Consider the following 21,321-nt stretch of genomic DNA (forward strand, 5'->3'; position numbering starts at 1 on the left):
TCTGGCCTCATGTAGCCCAGGCTGGCCTCCGACTTGCTGTCTAGCTGAGGATGATCCTGAACTTCTGACCTTCCTGCCTCCATCTCCCAATTGCTGGGATTATAAGTGTGTGCCACCACATCTGGTGTATGTGGCACTTGGACTCAAACCCGACTTCATGTATACTAAGCAAGCACACTATCAAACCGAGCTACATCCCCATCCCTTAATGTGGAGCTTAAACCACATAATTGTGCTCTTTGTACTTTATCAGTTCCCATAGGCCTCTCATGCATGGTGAATCTTCTAGTCCTGTATGATTAATCATGATGCACCTGTCATTTGAAATATATTGGCTACTGAGTTATACAGATCTTCTAAATGAGGATACATTTTATTATATGGAAAAGATAAAACAGCACATTTATTGATGTGACCACCAAAGACTGCAGGAATTTTAAGTCCCTCCAAGCTCCCAACCTCTCGATGGCTGATAGAGAATTCCCAAAATGTCTGATTTTTAGCCTGCAGCTTTGTATTTTATTACTGGAAACAGTACAGCATTTGTTTCCCTTGGTGTGACAAGCTCAGTTTATTTTCAAGAAATGCCTGCCAAATTCCAAGTCTGAATCACCATGGTCTGTCTGCCATTCCTTGAAAATAATAGCAAGTTCACTTCACTCACAGTTAGATGGTTACCCAAGCTGTAGCCCCCATCCCTCTTACTGGGCGAGTGGGCACATGTACCTCCCATTTGGTTGCGCGGGATACTGAAAAGATGTGTGCTGTGCACTCTGGACTGAATAGGGTTAATAATGCTTAATCATGAAAGTTTCAGTTGGGCTTGTTCTTAAGTTAAATCAGCATTATCGTTGTTCATTAAAGTTTAGATCCTGGTACAAAGCCAGTGTTTTTCCTGCAGTTGCTATGCACGTGAAGCCACACTGTGAAAAGACAAATTGGGTCCTGTTTGTACCGTCTCACTCAGTTGCCTGGTACTCTAACGAGGTGTCTGAGGATGGATATTATATAAACAGAGTATTTAGGTCATTGTTTTGGAGGCTTAGAGACTTAAGACTCCTTCCTGTCTGCTTGGACTCTGGTCTCTTGTCCACTTTATATCCCGACAGACGCCATCATGGCTGGATGCATGTGGCAGAGGCAGGCTGTGTGTGAAAAGAGACTATGGGGAGGTGCCAGGTTCTTCTACAACACACCATTCTTGTAGGAGTTTATCTGATCCCTTTAAAGGATGGTGCCTCTGTAACCCAGTTACCTTCTGCTGGGCCCTACCGTTGGAAGCTTCCTTCATCCCAACACCACCAGGCTCACAGCATACGGACCATGGAGGACACACTCAAGCTGTGTCTAGTTACTTTAAGATTTGTTTTGAACTCCCCGAAGGGTCTGGGGACCTCCACAGGTGCGGACTGCACTTTGAGAACCAGTGGTACAGCCAGGGTCGTGTCTCCTACCACGATGGTTCGGTCCTTCAGTGTGTGCAGGTGAGACTTGATGGCTGGTGAGAAGGATGTGATAGGATCCACCTTCTCCTAAGGGCATTGCTGTAGACTTGTTTGGTAATTGTCTGGCAAGTGAGCTTTCCCTTGTGATATATGAATCCCGTGGAGCACACTGAATGGTGGTTGCTGTAGAATTTCCTAGGTTTTCTGGTAGGTGTTTGGCATTTTGGCCACGTGTGCTGGTTGTTCAAGAGAAAGGATTCAAGACTTGCTGGGTATTCACCAACTTTTACTAGTAAGTCGTGGATGAGGTAAGAGGCTATAACCTTGGGAATGGTGACTGATGTCTTCATCCCTCTATGCAGCCATGCCCTAGACAGCTTGGGAGCAGATTTAGAGTATTTAGTCATTTCCAGGAGGTCAGGGAACTAAAAAATTATCTCTCTTTATTCCAGCCTGGCCTACCACTGGCCTCTGAGTTGTTTCTGGAAATGCTTAGGGATTCTGAAGTCTGAACCAAGGAAAAGCTTCCCCACCAAGGTGTACTTTGCCTCTCTGTAGCAGTCCCCCTCCATTGCCTCAGTGGTTTAGTTAGTGTGTAGAAGCCAGAGGGGCTGGAGGACTGTAACTGGAGTTTTTCTCTCCAGCTCCCGCCAAGCCCCCACAGTCCCACAGCCCACTTATAAAATCACTCAGACGCTTATATTGCTTACAAACTGTATGGCTGTGGCAGGCTTCTTGTTATTTAGTTCTCCTATCTTAAATTAACCCATTTTTATTAATCTATAAGTTGCCATGTGACTCGTGGCTTACACGTGACTCATGGCCTTATATCTCACTTGTCATGGCGGCTGCTGGCAGTGTCTCTCTTCCTCAGCCTTCCAGTTCCCAGAATTCTCCTCTCACCTTGTCCCACCTATACTTCCTGCCTGGCTACTGGCCAATCGGTGTTTTATTTATTAACCAATCAGAGCAACCCATTTAACATACAGAGCATCCCACAGCAGAGGACACCAAGGAATCAAGGCCTTCCAAACACAACTGGGCTGGTGCACAAATGCACTCACAGAGACTGAGGCAGCATGCACAAGGCCTGTGTGGGGCATGCCAGATGGGGTCCTAGAGCTGAAAGGAAAAGTGGACACATGCCCCCATCTCCTAAACCTAGCCATGATGAAACTTACTTTTCTCTAAGGGAGTTGCCCTGGGAAACAAACTACTCTTAAAGGTAGGCCCCATGCCCAGCAGTAGACGGTCAACACAACAAACTGAAGGGCATCTTTGGAAACTCTTTGTTTCATGTTAAGTCAGAGCATTTTCTATTTCTCTTTCTCTCCCTCCTGCCCTCTCTCCTTCCCTCCCTCCTTCCCTCCTTCCCTCCTTCCCTCCCTCCCTCCTTCCCTCCCTCTTTCCCTTACAGGTCCTTTCCATATATATTATTTTGGGTTTTGTGGGATTCCTGTGTGTATCCCTGCATCTATGTGTTTTGTGGGATGCCTGTGTGTATCTCTGCATCTATGTGTTTTGTGGGATGCCTGTGTGTATCCCTGCATCTATGTGTTTTGTGGGATGCCTGTGTGTATCTCTGCATCTATGTGTTTTGTGGGATGCCTGTGTGTATCTCTGCATCTATGTGCCTTTGCTGTGCTTCTTCCTAGGCTCTAGTTTGGTTGTTTTGTTCTATTATGATTTGTTGGTTTTGTTTTCTCCTTTTATTTTACTTTATTATTATTCCTTAGTGCCTGCCTTTTCTAAGGAGAGACAGAAAAGGTGTAGATCCAGATGAGAGGGAGTTGGGAGGAACAGGAAGGAGGAGGGTGAGGAGAAACTGTAATCAGAATATATTGTACGAAAAAAGTAATTTTCAATAAAAGAAAAAAAAAAAAGAAAGGAGTTGGGGTGGGAACAGATCTTCCTGGGCAGGGACCTTTACAAGGAATAAAGAAAATATTTTTCCCAGCTCTCCCAGCTGAGGATGCTCACTGTCTCTTTCCTTACCCCTCAGGACTCTTTCCGCAAACGCTCTCTGAGACAGTCCTCAGCCTTGAGCAGGAAGCTCCAAGCCCCAGAGGGAAGCCAGCAGCCGTCTGAGCCTCTTGTCCACACCCCAGCCTGTCCAGGTCCACAGGAGGTCCCTACTTCCCTCAGTGACTCTGTCTCTAGGAGCCCTCTGGGTCAGCTGAATGAATTGCCTCTGGAGAAGCCAAATGCCACTTCCAGCAGACAAGGGCTGTCCCGCAGGGACAGGCCCAGAATAAGAAGTGTTTCAGAGGACAGCCCACTGGGGTACAGCCACACAGAAACCAGCACAACACCTTTGAAGCTATACTTGCCTGGTGGGAATTCCAGGATGACCCAAGAGCAGCTGGAAAAAGCATTCAGGTGGCAGGACAGCCAGCCCCCATCTCTCAGGTGAGCATGCAGAGCCAAGGTGGGGGCTTTCCCAAACCGAGCACCACCTGGTCCACATGCTTTAGCTTCTCATGGCTTTCATGGGGCTCTCTTGGTTTCTTGTGCTCTCACTGCGAGCCTGCAAGGCAGGCAGGGCCAGAGGATCATGATCAACCCGGAAGAAAATGGAGCCAGAGGTCATGCTTTCTGATGTTCTGGGGGAGGCCTTCTCTGCCCTTCGCATTGTCCAAGCTGTAGAAGGCTTTAGTTGAGGTCCCCAAGCACACCTGGATGGTGTGGCTAAGAGGAGATCCCTGCATTCAACGATGAGTCAGCCCCCAGAGCTTCTTGGGGGTGTTACTTTTATTTCTTTGACCCCGTTTTTACCTCCAGTCTTTTATAACAGGCCACAGGGGGTTTCTGAGATAACCGATTTTTGAGTGTTCAGCTAGTCCTACACCTGGAATGGGTGAGCTTCTTGGCTGTGCTATGACTGGATTTAATTCACTACTCTCTTATTTAGGACGTTAGTGCATAGACTGATGGAGGAGGCTGGCTGGTGGGGTTTTCCTGTTGCTGCTCCCTCATTGGATGCTGGCCTTCTCTGCTCTGGAAGAGTGAGTGTAGGTTTGATGTTTTGTCTCCTTCGGTACACTGTAGAATTAGTGGGAGGGACTTCTGCAGGGTTTTATGTTATATATTCAATCAAAATACTTTCAATTAGGAGTTTCTATTCTTTGTCAGTTTGGCCCAGTTATATTTTTCAAGGACTTTGACAGGTTTTATCTGTATTTAGATCACTGGTATAGATCACACAGTTAAAATACACTCTGTGCACTTTCAAGTTGGTAAGATCTGCAGTGATGTCTCTGCTTCTCTCCTGAAATTATGAATTAGTAGTAATTAAAATATTAATATCTGTCATCACCCCCTGTGCACTTGAGTATGTGTGTCCACTCACACCCCATTAGTCTTGTCTATCATATTTTCCAGGAACCCTTTTGGTAATTGGGCCCTTTGAATGATTCCGTCTGTTCTGCTTTCATTTGGTTTGGTTTGTGATTGTTTCGAGTTCACTGTCGTGGATCTTTGACGTTTGATTCTCAGCTTGCTTCTCCAGTGGTCTCTGCACAGTTCCTTCCGTCCCTGTAGGCTTTCTTCCGGGCTGGGGGTGAGTCAGTCCACAGTGTGAAGGTTTCACTGCACTTCTGAGGGAAACGTGTCTTTTTAAAACCTCTACTGCTCCCCCACTTCCAGCTCCTTTCAGGACATTTTCTTCCTTGGCTTCCAGCAGTTTGGATGCGGCGCCCAAGTGTGGTTTTCATTAAGGATTTTTTTGGGGCAGATCAACCTTTCTGAAATTGAGGATTGATGCTTTTCATCGGTTTGGAAAAATCATCATCTGTGAATGCTTTTAATACCAATTTTGTTTCTTTCTTTTTCTTTCTTGTTTTTGGGTCTGGAACTCCACTTACACACATAGTCTTTTCACGTGTTTTTGTGGTGTGGCTTTTTAATATCTTTACTTATTTTTTTCCTGTCATTCTCTCTCTGTACTTCCATCTGGAGATTGTTTTCTTTGGGCAGTGAAGTCTCACTGCCCAGGCTAGTTTCAAACTCCTGGCTCCCCAGGGTGCTGGGACTGTAGGAGCTCACACCACCAGCCCAGCCCCGATCTGGATATTTTCTTTTGACAATTGTTTTTGGTTCATGTTTCTTCTCTTTTGTCATGTCTAATGTGCTATTAAACTTATCAAGTAACTTCTTATTTATTTTTTACATTTTAGAATTTTCAGTCACTTAAAAAATAGGTTTCCTTGTGTTCAAGCACAGGATTCATCATGTTTTTAAAGTCCCCATCCCATGACTGTTGTCTAGTTTTCCATTGGATTTTAGTTCTATTTTGTGTCCTATTTCCATGCATTTTTAATAATTTGACCAGACTCTGGTTATTGTGTATGAATGACTACATTGGCCCTGACTGAGAGAGAAGGCCATAGGGCAGCAGGTGTGGAGGTCAGAGAAGAACTTTGGGGAGCCCATCATCTCCTCCCACCACGTGGTCCAGGGGCTTGAATTCAGGTGGTCAGTCTTGACAGCAAGCTGCTGCTTCTGATGAACCGTCACAGCATCTTATTCAAAGGAGGAGTTATTGAACTTCCTTTCAGTGGATATTAGTCTCTTGTTGCTTTTAGACTTCAAAATACCTCCTCTAACTCTGTTATTGTCTAACAACTTTATCATGCCTCTCTTGAATACAAATCCTTAATTGTATGTAATGATATTGTTTGGTATAACCTTTCATTTTAAACTCTTACTAAATTCTTTCTTGATTTTATGTTTCAGGTGCTTTTTTCTGTTTACATATGGGCTTCACTTTCCTTTTTATGTATTTGCTTGTCTGCTCCTGTTGGGGTGGAAAAAAGCCTCTTAGTCTTTATAAGGAGAGAAGGTGTTCTCTGAGCTGTCTGCTCTGTAATTTGTTCTTCTGCAGTGACCTATGGCGTCACCGTTGCTCCTCACTGAGGTCTTGTTCAGGCAGGGCTCTCTAGCTCTCCCACCGGACTGATTTCCTGCCTCCCAATGTCCTTCTCCTCTTCTCCTCCCTTCTCCCTCCCTCCCTTCTTCCCTCTGCCCTTCTGTCCTTCTGTGCTCTTACCTGTCTGCCACCTTCCTTCTGTCTGGAAGCCACACTTCTGGTTACTGTGCCCTTGTTGTTCTAACTCTGCCTCGTTTGGGCCAGTCCTTTTCCTTTGCGGCTGATCTCAGGTCTTTGTTTTCCACAGGGTTTATTTGTTGCTGCGGAGGGGACAGCTTGGCCCCTTCTGAAAGGCCCCGTTCCCCATCATCTCACACTGACCCTCTCTTGTTAGTCACATATATTCATGCTGAGTGTTTTCCTTTGACTGGCTGCTAGGCTGTGCTTTTCTCTTGAACAGCATTTATCGTTACCAGAGCTTCTTGGGTTTTCTAACTTGTCTATTGTCTGGCTTCCCCCCCTGAAGATTGTTTTTCACAGAGGCAGGGGACCTTTGTGTTCCCTGCATCTCTGGCAGTCCCTGGTATGCAAAGATGCCCCATGAATGGCTGCTTAGTGGAACCATCGCTGCTGCTAACAGCAGCATCAGTGCAGAAGTCAGTAACTCTTTGATGTGGACCCATGTTGTGTAAAGCAGTGTTCTAAGTATTCTGGGTAATCCTCAAAGGTCTGTGAGGGATAAGCCCCATTTCACAGATGGGGAAACACACTCTGGGGTGTTTATTTGCCCACATTTACGCGTCTAGTGAGAGTCAGAGCAGAGTCTGCTGAGCACATAGACTAGTGTGCCGTGTCTGTTCCTGAGTACATGTCCTTTCCACAGCCTTTGGATGGCGGCTCACCGTCATCTAGCGCCTCGGCACGCTGCTGACTGTCAGATCCTTTCCATCCTGAGCCAGTCAGCCAACCTCTACTTTCATTCAGTGGCCTCTCGTGTTCTCCTCCAGTGCCAGAGGAGCTTTGTACCAGAGAGGGAGGCGCAGACAGGCCAGCCAGTGGGCCCCTGTCGTGTTGCGGTGGTGTGCGGTGTGAGAGCGGCCCTGATATGGAGAGTGGGAGGCCCGAGGTCTTCGGTTCTCTCTTTGTGTTCATGTCGCCCTCACCCACAGTGCCTGGCTTGCTCACTCTCTCCCTGGGCTTTGGTGCCTCTGGCTGTAAAGTCACCTTGCTTACACATATTGCTGGCCAGGGAGCCTTACTCCAGTTATTCTGCTCCTGTGTGAATCAGCAGGTATTTGCTGAGTATCTGTTGTTTACACTTAAGCACTTAGGAGGTATGGTTCTGGAATCTGATGACCTGAGTTGGCACACTAGCTGTTTCCTTTATAACATCCGCCACCAGAATCAGTTATTAAATCTTGGTGTGATCTTCATCTTCTGGGAAGAGGAGGTGGGTTAAAATGTTTGCATGGACCCCTGTCCTCCAGTACCAGGCAAGGTGTAACCAGGGGTATTTAATAGTGCGGACTTTTATCAGTCCATCAACCGTACGTTTCTGTGTGTACATTCTTCCCCTCTCCTGCTCTCCCCCCCTCCTGCTCTTCCCCTTCCTTCCTTTCCTCGTTCCCCTCCTTCCTTTCCTCTTCCTCCTCCTCTCTTTCCTTCTCCCTCTTCTTTTCTGGGTACCATATTAAATGCATCACATTTTCTTATTTGTTCTTCATAATAATCCATTGAGGCACGTATTATTTTTGGATTTTTTTTTTAATGGAAGAGGTTTCCATTAGATAATATCCCCTCCCCCAACAAATTTATAAAGCAGAAGACACTGGCGGCATCTTGGAGACTGTTAAAGTGAAAGGCAGAGATCAGGAAGGCTTGAGTGTTGGTGCTCCCAAGGAGATAGCCTCCTCCAGCTCTTTGTAGGTGGGGTAAGTTTCCTTGTGTGGTCACCTGGTGTGGAGGCCAGTCTTGGAAGAACCGATCACTCCTAGAAGGAAAGGGTTGAGCGTAGTATGTCCCTTTATTTATACAAAGTCTAGCTGTTAGACAAGTCCCACTTCCTCCTCCCCTAAGGAGGCATGGAGGAGAAGGCCTATGAGGAGGGAGCAATGAGTTTTCTACACACCAGGGACCTTTCTAGACTCACACAGACCATTGGTTAGGAGCAGGGGTGTGGATGGCCTGATGGTGTAGGCAAGTGTGGGCCTGCATTCATTTCCTATTGCAAGCTTAAGAATTGCCCAAGTCTTGGGTGGTAACCATCTCACCACATAGAGGTCAGGCATCTCACGAATGCCGAGCTGTGGGCAGGACTGGTTGCCTTCTGGGGCCAAGGGGAAGGGTCTCCTTATCTTTTCCAGATTCCTGTGGCTGCTGGCAGTCCATAGCTGCTGGTCCCTTCCCCCAGCTTTAAAGCTGGCCACATTTGCTGAGTCCCTTTGAGGCAGCCACCTCTATGCTCTCTCCTCAGCTGCTGTTTTCTCCAAGCAAGGATTCTGTGATGATATGGAGCCCTCCTGGACAACCAGGCTGCTCTGGGCACCTGAGGTCATGTGACCAGCAACCACCTATAGCTTAATTTGCTCTTGCAGCATAGTTTAGTGCAGCAGGCCTAGGGTTAGTGTGGGAACATTCTTAGAGGAAGGGGTCATTACTTGCAGCATTTGCTTGCAACAGAATTCTGTTTGGCCTCACTACAGTTTTTAGAGATTGTCCTCTGTCCTCAGTCTGTCTGTCTGTACCTTCCAGGAGTTGGCATTTTCCTGTGTTGACCTTTTTCTTAAAAAAGAAAAATTGCACCTTATGTGAGCAGGGAAGCAGGAAACAGTTACAGCCATTGATCCCCAGGGATCACGGCAGGTTCCTGAGCTCAGGGAGCATGTTAATGTCACCAACACGAGTGGATTTCACCTGGAGAAAAGTCAGTATGTTCTCTGAATGCAACCTGGGAGTATTAAGGTCTCCACAGAAGAGGAGTTTAATTTAGTTGAATTTTCCCTGAAGGTTTGAGATTGGGTATTTAGAGAGGTAGAGTGTAATAGATGTAACAGATGCTCTTCAGAGCCCATTTAACTTGTTGGCTTAATGGACTGTCAGGGTTAGAAGGTCCTTGGACACTTAAGACCTTTGTGTGCATATGGGAAATAACCCCAGTGAATGGAGGGCCTTCCCAGGTACAGGTAGGTGGCCCTTGGCTCTTAGGACATTTCCACATTGTAGTTAATGCTGCGTATGTGCTGTGAGTGTGTGGTCACCCCCTCCCCAAGCACAGCTGCCGTGATCCAGGTGTGTGGTCCTGTTCTGTCCTGTTCTTTATGAGATCTCTCCCTGGCTTTGAGGTGGACTTAGTTTCAGATCCTCAGTTTCTGAGAAGAAGAAACAGGGAAGAGGGTTAGGGAATAGTTACAACCGGGAGAAGCCAGGGGACGGCTCAGCAAATACCAGAAGGTCTGTGCAAACCTCTGGGAGCAGACGGGAGGAGATGAGGCCCCGTAGGGCAGGCAGCATTGAAGCCAGTGTGGACAGGAGACGGGAGGAAGCAGAAGCTGGGACTTGCTTGTAGTGCTGTGGAGGCCGCTGAAAATTCTGTTTCTTGAAGACACACTGAGTCTCTGCAGGCTGGGCTGAGGGGTGCTGTGGTCTGGGCTGTTTTGATGGGCTTTCTAAAGCTGATTTCTGGCTTGAGAATAGGTATTGTCCACCATCTAAATGCCTAGGTCAGCATGCATCCTTCTTCCTGACCGCTTCCCGAGGGTCAGTGGGAAGTATGTGCCATGAGTTGTCCTGTGCTTGGGTTCTTATTTTAGGTGCTGATGCTGTTGTGACAGGGTGAGGTGGGGAGTGGCCAGGGCAGGGCCCGGATCAGCAAGGACGTGGGGTCTTCGCCTGATCATATAGAGAGATGTGGAACATGAACTCTGCTTTGGTTGGCCCTGCTTACAAGAAGCCAGGGATGAGCTTTTGGAATCTGTGTCAGTCATGGCTGTAGGTCGCCCATCCTAGGGTGGGCTGGGCAGTGTGCAGTCTCCTTGGTGAATCTGAGAAAGAATGATTCTCCCAAAGAGAATCTGAGTCCTTGGAGACTGGCGGGGACAAAGATGGATGGATGTATCCAGAGTGAGGCATTTTGGGGGAGCACTGTGACTAACAACAGTTCTTACAAGTCCTAGTCTCTCTCAGCCTCACTGCAGAGCCTGTGTGTGGATAGATGCCCTAGTGAGAGTGGTCCATCAGGCACTAGAGGTGCTGAAAGGTGGACCATCTGCCTCCTTCTGTAGACCAGAACCCACTGCGGATGCTCAAGTCCAGCATGTTCGAGGAGTCGGAGAGCAAGGGACAGTGAACAGGAGCTGGTGGGGTGTGTCAGGGCAGGAGGGCCTGGTCTAGAGAGGTGCTCAGTGCAGAGGACTTGAGCTCCATAGGAAGCAGCAACTCTAGGCAAGGAGTGGCTGGGAGTTTGGTCCCCAGACCCAGGCCAGGCTGACCTGTCTTCTTCTACTAGAGGACTTCGCAGAGTCGAAACAGCTCCTTCAGAGGCCTTGGCCCCCCTTGCCCAGCCCTTGTCCATGTCAGAAGACATGGCTCCTCTGACTTCTGTGGATCTTTCAGGTTTTACAGAATGGACACTAGGTGGCAGCATAACCTTGTCCACCTTTGGGACTTCTGCTTGTGTACATTTAGCAGTACTCATGAAGTACTCTCTGCCTCTCCCTCACCACTGTTTTCTCAATTCCAAGCTCCCCCGCCCCCAGTCCCTCCCTGGAGCCCCCAGATCAGGAACAGGGGTTGCAGACCCACAGATCCTGTCCGCATCGCGCGATGGAGGGACTTGTGCCAGCAGAGGCTTGGCGGACACTTAGGGGAGGATGTGGCATTTGCGGTTTATTGATTGTTCCCCTCACCCGAGCATCCTGAGTCTGACAACATGTGTACCACATGGGACGAGTAGTGGGTTGAATTTCCATCTTAACGTGTCTCTGCGTTGTTTGTACTGTGTGTAAGACTCTGGAGACTCAAACTTGGCTGCCCTTTGAAACCTGCACCACACCCAGATGTCCTTGTGCTTTCTGTCTCTCCCACAGAACCAGGTAGCCTGTTGGAGCTCAGTTCCCCTCCATATTCTGCTCTGGAGATCTGTGGTCCACTACCTCCCCAGGTCTCATTCTGGGCCACGTCTGACCTTGTGTATGTACTCTGGTCCTAGCCCACCGCCATTTCTTTTTCCTTTCAAGGCTGGCCTCTCCACAGGAGGTACTGGTAATCAAATGCCAAGAGGCTGTGATGCACGCACACCACAGGCCCCACTCAGGCTCCAAGAAGGGGGTGGCATCACTGCAGCCCCGGTACAGGGTCAGGGCTCCCGTGTCGTTGATCTTGTGCGTCCTTCAGGAGAAAGAGGCTTTCCAGGATGCAGATTTAAGACCAGAAAGTGTGCCCCAAAGGCAATTGTCCATGTATCTCCTCTTCTTGCCCAACTCTGGACATTAGCAGGGCCCTGAGTCCTCCTCTGAGGTTGAGGGTAGATTCTTGCCAGCTCTGTTGTGGCCTTGAGTCCTGGTATGAAGAGCAGGAAGATGGCCCCTGTAGATGAAGTAGCTGCTGTCCCAGGCTTTGAGCTCAGAGAGGATCTGAAGAAGCTTGTGGGAAAGCGGGGTGTGTGTGTGTGTGTGTGTGTGTGGTTGTCCGGGCTCTTTTTCCTCAGTGCCTTTTCTGATTCTGAGACTACAGTCTGCTGGTCTCCCAGCTAGCTTCCCACAGGCCCCCAGCTACCAGAACCTCAGAACTGGGGTAGAGAGAGCTTGAGTCAATCCATGCTGTTCTTTCCTCCGGACTCCCTGGCTGACTTCCCCAAACAGCAGCAGAATCCTGCTGTGCCATTCTCTCAGGGATGGCACTCCCACCTTGAAAAGATGGCCTTTGAAGCTGAGTTCATCAAACCAGAGTGATAGCCTGCCAGGACAGCTTCCTGTATAGTCAGATTCCATGTGTGCACCTCATTCCAGAAAATTCTACTTTGTTTTCTCTGTTCATTCCACAAGAAGTTACTAAAGCCGCGGGACTTCTTTCATTTCCTGTTGAAGACAGATTCAGAGCCACAGGTCCCTTAGCAGCGGAGCCCTTTCCTGACGGAGTAAACAGTTTTTGATCTCAATCTAAATACTTGGTAGTCAGTTTTGTTCAGTTCGGCAAAGCATCTGCACACTGTCTCTTGCTGTTCAAGTGGTCTGAGGAGAGTGTGCTGAAGAGGGTTCCTGCCTTCAAGATCTGAGGCACCCATTCACAGCTGTTCCACAGGACTGAGGGGCTTCCAAAAGACAAGTGAAGAGGACAGCTGTGTCTGGGCTGTGTCAAGGATAATGAAGCCGTGTCATTGTTGAGTACCCATTATTTAACAGGCCCCATTGTAAGAGCTTTAGATGAAGCACCCCATTTAATCCTGGTCACAGCACAAGGAGGGCTATTGGATTTTACAGGTGGGGAAACTGAAGTGCAGAATGACCGAGCAGTGTGGATCTATGTATGCAGCCTGCATGGGCCTTTGTCTTAGTTAGGGTTACTATTGCTATAAGGAAACACCATGACCGAAAACAACTTGGGGAGGAAAGGTTTATTTGGCTTACACTTCTACATCATAGTCCATCACTAAAGGAAGTCAGGGCAGGGATTCAAACAGGATCCTGGAGGCAGGAGCTGATACAGAGGCCACAGAGGGGGTGCTGTTTACTGGCTTGCTCAGCCTCCCCCCCCCTTTTTTTTTTTTTTGTATTTCGAGACAGGGTTTCTCTGTAGCTTTGTGCCTTTCCTGGAACTCGCTTTGTAGCCCAGGCTGGCCTCGAACTCACAGAGATCCACCTGGCTGTGCCTCCCAAGTGCAGAGATTAAAGGCGTGCACCACCACCACCACCACCACCACCCGGCTTCAGCCTCCCTTCTAATAGAACTAAGGACCATCAGCCCAGGGATGGAACCACCCACAATAGGCTGGGCCCTCCCATATCAGTCACTAATTAAGAAAATGCCCCAGATGCTGGCCTAAAGCCTGATCTCTTGGAGGCATTTTCTCAGTTAGGGTCTCTGCTCCCCACTGACTCCAATAAAACTAGCCAGCATGGCTTCCTTTCTCATTGTCTCCAAGCCCAGCTAAGGAAGAAGGCTTTCTGAGGAGATGCTATTGCAAGGGTTTCCAGAGAGTGGGTGGTTCCATGCTGAGGAGATGGTATCAACAGAAGACAGGGACAGTGGTTTTTAGCTGGGACACTGGGTGTGTGGGACCAGGAGGAGAGGGGACTGGTGGACTGGACAGATGAGTTGAAAGCCAGACTCTCTTTTCTAGGCAACAAAGAAATAAATCCCAAGTAGTCTGGGTGGTCTGGTGGTTTCTTAAATCAATGATTGTTAGTTATATGGATACATGGAGTACAATGTGGTAATTTGACATGTGTATATATTGTGAAATAACTGAATCAAGTTAGCATTTCTGGCTGGGCAATGGTAGTGTGCGCCTTTAATCCCAGCACTCAGGAGGCAGAGGCATGCAGATCTTTGAGTGCAAGACCAGCCTGGTGTACAGTGTGAGTTCTAGGACAGCCAGGGCTACACAGAGAGACTGTCTTGATTACCTCCCCCCCCACCTAAAGATCGTATTTCTGTTTCCTTAAACTTTAAACATCTTCTGATTAGTACATAGTAATTGTGCGTAGTGTGGGTTACAGTGTGATGTTTTGATGCGTATATGTACTGACCAAATCAGGGTAATTGACATTTCCACCTCTTCATCCTTTGTGGGTGGAGTCTTGGATCATTTACCAGGTGGAGCCATGATACAGGAAGCTTAGTCCAGTGTAGTACTGAACAAAGTGGCAGAGGGGCAAGGAGCTGAGTTTCCAGGGAGACAAGCCTGAGGATGTGGGATGCAAGGAAGGGTGTGAGCCTGGAGGATGGGGGCTGCAAGGAAGGTTGTGAGCCTGAAGGATGGGGGCTGCAAGGATACAGGACTGTGTGGATCAGGAAGAAGATGGGTGTTTTTGGACACTTACCAGGGAGCTTTTGTTTCCATATCTCAAGTCAAGCAGAACACAGATCCCATGCAAAGTCTGCCAAAGAGGCATGGGGAGAGAGGGTCATTAGCTGGCATGACTCTGGCTGGTGAAGTGCTTGCAAGGTGGACATGGCCAAGAGTGACCGATAAAAGCATTAAGGCCAGAATTTTGCAGCGGGAGACCCACATGCTTGGCATGGGGCAAGAGAAAGGAGTGGACAGCACAGAAGGGAGACTGGGGAGTGTGATCCAGTTTTGGGGAGGCAGAGAGCATCCCCAGGAGGCAGTGGCTGGTAGTTTGAGGAGGGTGGAATGATGTTGATCTGGTGGCAGGATAAGTGGAGGGACTCATTCGTGGCTTCAGAGAGAGGGCTCTGGGTGGAAGGCCGGGGTAGAAGGTGGGCTGCACGGCGCTGATAAACGGGGGGGGGGGGGGAGTAAGGACACCCGGAGAGCCAAGAGTCCTGCTCAAAAGACCCTCAACAAGAAGAGAAGCCTAGGGTATGGGTGGCAGTTGGAGGTTGTGGGTAGTTAAGGGGTAGGGGTCTATTTTGAAGCTGGGTAAGATGGGAGCATGTTTGCAAACCAAGGCCTGGATTCCAGCTGCAGAGAGTAGAAATACATCATCCACAGAGCCTGGAGGAGTCTGGGTGTGTGCTAGGGTTGGGTCTACCAGGGGCACAGTACTCACAATTCATTTTCTGTCATGTTCCATGATGATAACTGATGTCTGTCATGATGACCCCAGCGGGCATTGCAAGTTTCCAAAGTGCCTTTTAAGTCCCTAGTGAAAGGGCCGATTCTGCTCAGCAGAGCTTGCGAGCTATTTGCTTTCAATTTGGCAGAGTTTTGGAAAGTCCACTTGTGGTGAACTGGACTGCCGCTTGGGAAGCTGCATTTGATAGTGTTGCAGGACCTTGAAACCCAGCTCTCCATCTTCAGTGACTCTCAGCATAGCAAGGCAGAAAAAGCCTGGGATTTAGAGTTGATCAGATCTGGGTACAGATCACAGCTCTGCCACATACTAACAGGGTGACCTTGGGCAGTATTTCCCCTTGTTTGTAGATGAGTTTACTCATCTAAAGTGAGATAGTATTTATCATTGTAGGATTGTTCTGTTGCTACAAAGAAATAAAGTAATGCACATAAAAATGCTCCCCAATAGTTACTTTAATAACAATATTCCCTTTCCATTTGGTTAGGCAAAACACTTTTTGTTGTTTTTGAAGACATTATTTCTTTCTTTCTGTTTTATGTATGTGAGTGTTTTGCCTGCATGTATGTATGTGCACTACATGAGTGCCTGATGTATATGGAGTCCAGAAGAGGGTTCTGGATCCCTTGAAACTGGAGTTACAGACGGTTGTGAGCTCCCTTGTAGGCACTGGGAACTGAACACGGTCCTCTGTTAGTGTTCTTAACTGTATCACTTCAACCCCTGTTGATTGCTTTTAGATGGGTGTATTCCTAAACAGATGGGATGACCAGTAAGGTTGGCATCAGTAAGGTTATGCAAGACTGTGATGGCTAATGAGAAATGTTCAGAGTCCTGGTGAGCAAGGCTGTGGGCAAGGGTGGTGATAGCCTATATTCCTGTGTCTCCCTATTCTAGGCAAGTCTCTCCTGAAAGGTCAGGTTAGTAGTTCCCCTAGTGCATTTGTGAATGAATGGTGTTGCTAAAATTCCTTCCCAAGGGTTGACATAGGCAGTGTCTGTCCCTCCTCCTAAGGTCCCACTAGGAGGTGGAGGCATGATCCCACCAAAGTTCACTTTGGGGAACCAATGAGCTTATTGGGTTTCCTTATAGAGCATAGGTGAGGGTTTCTTACAGGGGTGTGGGTGCTCTTCTCTCCAAAAAGCTGCATCTGGGAATCCTTTACCCAGCAGGGATGAGGGGTTCTCTGTAGATGGAAAGATAGAACCCCCATTCTGGTTTTCAAAGCCTGTGTCCCCTCCCCCAAGCCTCCTGCATACAAAAGGTGGTAGGGAGCATTGGATACTCTCCCCCTCCCCCTTTCCATGAGAGAGTGTAAGCAGTCAACAAGCCCACCTGGGATGATCTTTTGTAAGAGGGCACAGATGAACTCCCCAAGATGGTGGTTGCTTGGCTGGATGACAGTCTCTCAGGACAGTGGCCTTGCTTTGTGGTGAAGCTTTTCCTCCTCTGCCGTGAAGGTCAAGGCGGAAGGGGTCCCTCCACCTGAAAGCCCTGGAGGTTAGTACGGGTGTGACTCTTCACTTTCCTGAAGTTCTTCCTTAGGCCTGGACTGTGGGCTGGCACATGGAGCTGCCCCTACTGGGCCGACATGACTGTGGTCCTCTACCCCCTCTGTTGCTTCTTTAGGCGAGAGTGAGAGTCTGGGAGGAGGAGCATTCCTATAAGTGACAGTATGGCTCCCTATGGCACCAGGGACACTTCGTTTAAATTCTCTCTCTCCACGTAAAATTTCCTTTCAGTGAAAAGGCAGAAGGCTACTGAGTACCCCAAGAGAGTCACCTATGGGAGCCAGGTCAAGCACTCTGCATCTTATCTAGAGACAGGGTTCATTGTTTCCCACTCTCCTCCATGAAGGAGTGTAGAAGCTTATGTATGGAGGGCGTGTGATAGGTGTCCAGGAGCCAGCCCTAAAGCTGCTAAGGAAATCTACCCACATCATAGACTGTAGCCCAGAGCCACCCTTGTGCCTTACCAAAGCTTCCCAACAAGTCACTTTCCATCCTAGATGTGACCAATTAGCCACCCTTAAAAGCTCTGGGAGCAAATTAAGTGAAGAAAAGTTGAACATACCCCATTTTAGATCAAAACAAAAGCACAGCCAGCTCCTTTAATATTCAGCAAAGACATTACAACTGCTTTCTTCTTCTTCTTTTGAGAGAAAAGAGCTCCAAAGGGAACAGGTCCTAAATGTGGGAGTCAGCGAGTATTTAGACAAGGATCCTGGCTTTGAAGTGTCATCATATAAATGAAGCCACATAGAATTCTCAGGGTGAGTGTTGCTGCTTTAGGAGAGGAAGGCTGAAGCACTTAGCTGTGTGTGGCATGACATCGCAACTTACTTTCAAATGGTTCAGCAAAATAACCCCCTCCCCGCAAAAAAACCGAATGTGTGTATCTACATGCATATGTTGAAAGAAAGCATAGCAAATGGGACCTGTCATCATAAGTGAAGGGTGCGTTAATGTGTGTTGCATTCTCTCATTTTTCTTTTCTTTTTTTTTCCAGTGAAGGCAAATTCAAAGTACGTGCAACAGGTAGGGAAAAGTGAGTGGCAGATGAGATATATCTCTTACCACTGAGAAAAGACCAAAAAAATGTATGAGGTCATAGTGTGTTTCCTTAAATGTTGGGATCTGGTTGAGGTGATGGCATAAAATGGGCTAGCCAAGAAATTGAGGGCACATGCTGACGTGATTGATGACTGGGTGTATAGCAACCCCTTTGCCACGCAGGGATGACTCCTAGAAACTGGCTGTCACAGAGCTGGCAGCTTGCACCAGTGGCACAGACAGCAGCCTGCCCAGTGTTGTTCTGGGAAGCTGGCATCTGCCCTTCCCCCACCTTTGCATCCCCCCCATTCATCCTGCAAGGCCCAGAACACACTTCTGACCCCCTGGAAGTTTTCTTGAAACCCTGACTCTTTGATTAGACATACCTCATGAGGTCCAACATGACATTTCCAACAGCAGACTGCTTGGCGTGGTCCTAGCTGCTTCAAAAAGATTGATATTTATTCTGGAAAGAGCTCCAGATGCCATTGGTCAAAGCTCTTCCTGCTGGCTGAGTTATCGGGGCTATTTCTTGCCGACATGATTCCGGGGCTGAAGTCTAGTCTATGCCTCTGGATAGTGGCCTGCTGTGGGAGGGGATGATGGCGGGGGGGGGGGGGGGGAGTGAGGCCAGAGAAGTAAGGACACGGGGTTTTGGGAAATACAGTTCTGTCTCATTAGATTCAGATCCTTAGAATCCAGTAAGGCCAGCGTGTTGCAAGGGCTCCGTTCTGCTATGACAAGTTTTTATTTTTGCTTAATTGTGTGTGTGTGTGTGTATGTGTGTGTGTGTGTGTGTGTGTGTGTGTGTGTCTGTGTGTGTGTGTGTCTGTGTGTGTCTGTGTGTGTCTGTGTTTGAGACAGAGTCCCACTGTGTAGCTCTGGCTGCCCTGGAACTCACCACCATATGTAGACCAGGCTGGCCTTCAACTCATAGAGATCAGCCTGCCCCTTCCTCCCAAGTACTGGGATTAAAGGTGTGCACCACCACCCCAGGCTTTGGCAGAAATTTTACTGTTAAGGTGAAAAGAGACTGTGTTGCTTATACCCCCATCCCCTTACAAACTCCCATGAAATACTGTACACTGCTTAGGGTCTGGAAGGGAAATTGTGCCCTGTGCTAACATCTCACATCCCCATGCTCTGACTTCCTGAGGCAGTTTTATGCTCCCCAGCTTTGGGACTCAGAGAAAGTTTCAGCACTGGTACCCACCCCCCAGACCAACCTTGAACAGCCGTATTCTCAGCCCTGTCCCTATTTCTCAGTGAATACCTCACCTGCCAGGCTTCCCATACATAAGCGCCTGAGGTCAACAGCTGGGGACTCTCCTCAGAGACAGGAGGAGCAGAGAGGGAGAGGATCCTTCCTTTGGACTCAGGAACATTCACACCTCATTTCTAGTGAACATAGCTGCCAGGAGAGGCACAGGAGGCAGCCTAGCTGGCTCAGGGACACATCTAATTTTAGTCCCGGGTGAGCTGGTTCTAAGTTGGGGCCGGCTTACTCATGAAAATTCCACAGCTCTCTGGTTTATATGTGTTAAGTAGCATAATGCCCAGTCTTACAAGGTTAGTGAACTTGAGACAACATCTCCTCTCTCCTTCTTCTAAGAAATATCCAGAAAACAGTTTGTTCTTTGTGCTATAAGAGTAGGTCAAAATTTCCTGGAGGTTCTTTTCCCATAACAGGCAATGTGGGATGGAAGAGAGAGGAGCCGAAGGAGCCAGTTCTGGTGGAATCCTCTTCCCTGTCCAAACTGGGGAAGACAGAGGCTTCCCAGCGCCTGTGTGCCCAGAAAGACCTCTGTTCATCTACCTGCTACAATGGGTCATGGACTCCAGGGATTGAAGGATTAGTGGAAAAATTAATTAAAAAGATACCAGAGTCAGGCCTTGTGGGGAAGGCCTGTAATTCCAGCTACTTGAGAGACATTCAAGGTCCAAGATTAGTCAGAACAATGTAGTGAGACCCTGTTGGGGGTAAGGGTAGGGTGGGAAGGGCCTGAAGGTGTGGCCCTGTGGCAAAGCTCTTGCCTAGCATGCCTGAGGTTACAGTTTCAATCCTCACTACCACGAACAAATCCTGGACCCTGGTCAGTCTCAGAGATAGACTCAGAATTCTTGGGTCTGAGACTTGCCCATGTTTGTCTGGGTGGCCCCTAGAGTTCTTTCTTATTTTTTCCCCTGATTGTTAAACCCAGCTCTGTACATGCTGGGCAGGTTCTCTATCACTGAGCTTTCTAAATGCTTGTATTCCTGCTGGGTGGACTCTTGACCACTGGGCTTCCCTTTCACTTCTTTTCAACTTGAAATTTTCACAGGTGTGTTTGTGTATACATGTGTGCTAGTATGTATGTAAGCCAGAGGTCAACACTGGATATCTTATTTGCTCTCTACCCTATTTCTTGAGACAGGGTCTCTTGCTGGACCTAAAGCTTGTCGATTTGGCGAGGCTGGCTAGCCAGCAAGCCCCCAGAATCTTTCAGTCTGCTTCTTTAGCTCTGAGATTACAGGCGTGTGCTCCATGCCCAGCTTTTTCCTTGGCTGCTGGGGATTGAACTCATGTCCTCACGGTTGTATGGCAAGCACTTTACCAACTGAGAAATCTCAGATGTGTTCATTCTGTAGCCTTGGCAGACCTTGGACTTGTGATCCTATTACCTCAGCCTACCGAGTAGTTGAGATTATAAGCTGGGATCGTTAGGCCTAGCTGGGTGGATTTTTAAAGAGAAAGAATAAAAATAATCTCATTTTTGCTATTTTCTAAAAATAACAAATGGCATGTATACATTTTGAGAACTCATTGTAAAGGAGGGCTCCTGGAGCTGTGTACTTGTGATCAACTAGACCCCCTTTGAGTTGTTAAAATTTTTGGATGAAATTGATACACTTCCGTACTGTTGAGATAAATGGTCATCTTGAAGTTAGGAGTCCTCCTATCATGTGACAAGGCTCTGTGAAACATTTTCCTGTAGGGTTTCCTCTTTCCTCTGAGTCACCACGGACCTGTGAGTGGGGGACTGATTTGTGGGGGACAGCTGAAGTCTGAGCCTCAGTGTCCTCGTTTGTAAAAACAAGGCTGAGAGTCCCTTTACAGGACTTTGTGAGAATTAAACTCGAGGTTCGCTCTGCGGGTGCCCGGGAAAGCAGACAGTGGCCTCATAAAGGCCAAGCTGGCATTTAGATTACTTAGACTATCACAGGAAAGGAGACCCAGTTCAGGGGACATCATCCAAAGGGCACCTGGAGAAACAAGTGTCATTTAACAGGAATGCCTTTGCTTTCTCACTTGTCTCTTTCTGAATGGCTGCTCAGTTTGCTGTGGTCCAGACAGCGCTGTTTCACACTGGCCGCTCACACGTCTTGCAGGGACATGGCCAGCCAGGATGTTCTGTGTGTTCAAAATAAAAACACGTCATAGTTGTTTCACACTGTTTTTTGGCATACTTAATCAAACAGAACTAAATCGATTGAATGATTGATGAGACCAGGGGAAAGCAGGCCTTTCTGGCATGGCTCCCTTCCTTGGATATGTTTGTTGGCCTTTATTGCGACATTAAGCATAGGACTGCTGCCCCAAAGTAGCTTCTAGTCACAGCTAGGCAAGCATCTCCACACAGCTTCCTAGCCACTGTGGAAACCCCACCACTTATGCAATACCTTCCTGGCAGCCTGTTGGAACCTTTTATGATCCAGAGGAT

General features: G+C 48.0%; 1 protein-coding gene across 2 annotated transcripts in view; it reads left to right on the plus strand.

The window, feature by feature from the left end:
- Positions 1 to 21,321, plus strand: part of Mindy4 (MINDY lysine 48 deubiquitinase 4) — a 107,322-nt gene that overhangs the window by 13,629 nt on the left and 72,372 nt on the right. For both annotated transcript variants that reach the window (XM_036182645.1, XM_036182646.1), the window contains exon 5: positions 3,448 to 3,854. In XM_036182645.1, coding sequence (XP_036038538.1) covers positions 3,448 to 3,854 — 407 coding nt within the window. The remainder of the gene's footprint in view (positions 1 to 3,447; positions 3,855 to 21,321) is intronic.

The sequence above is a fragment of the Onychomys torridus genome, chromosome 3 (assembly GCF_903995425.1).
Source record: "Onychomys torridus chromosome 3, mOncTor1.1, whole genome shotgun sequence".
Taxonomy (NCBI): Eukaryota; Metazoa; Chordata; class Mammalia; order Rodentia; family Cricetidae; genus Onychomys; species Onychomys torridus.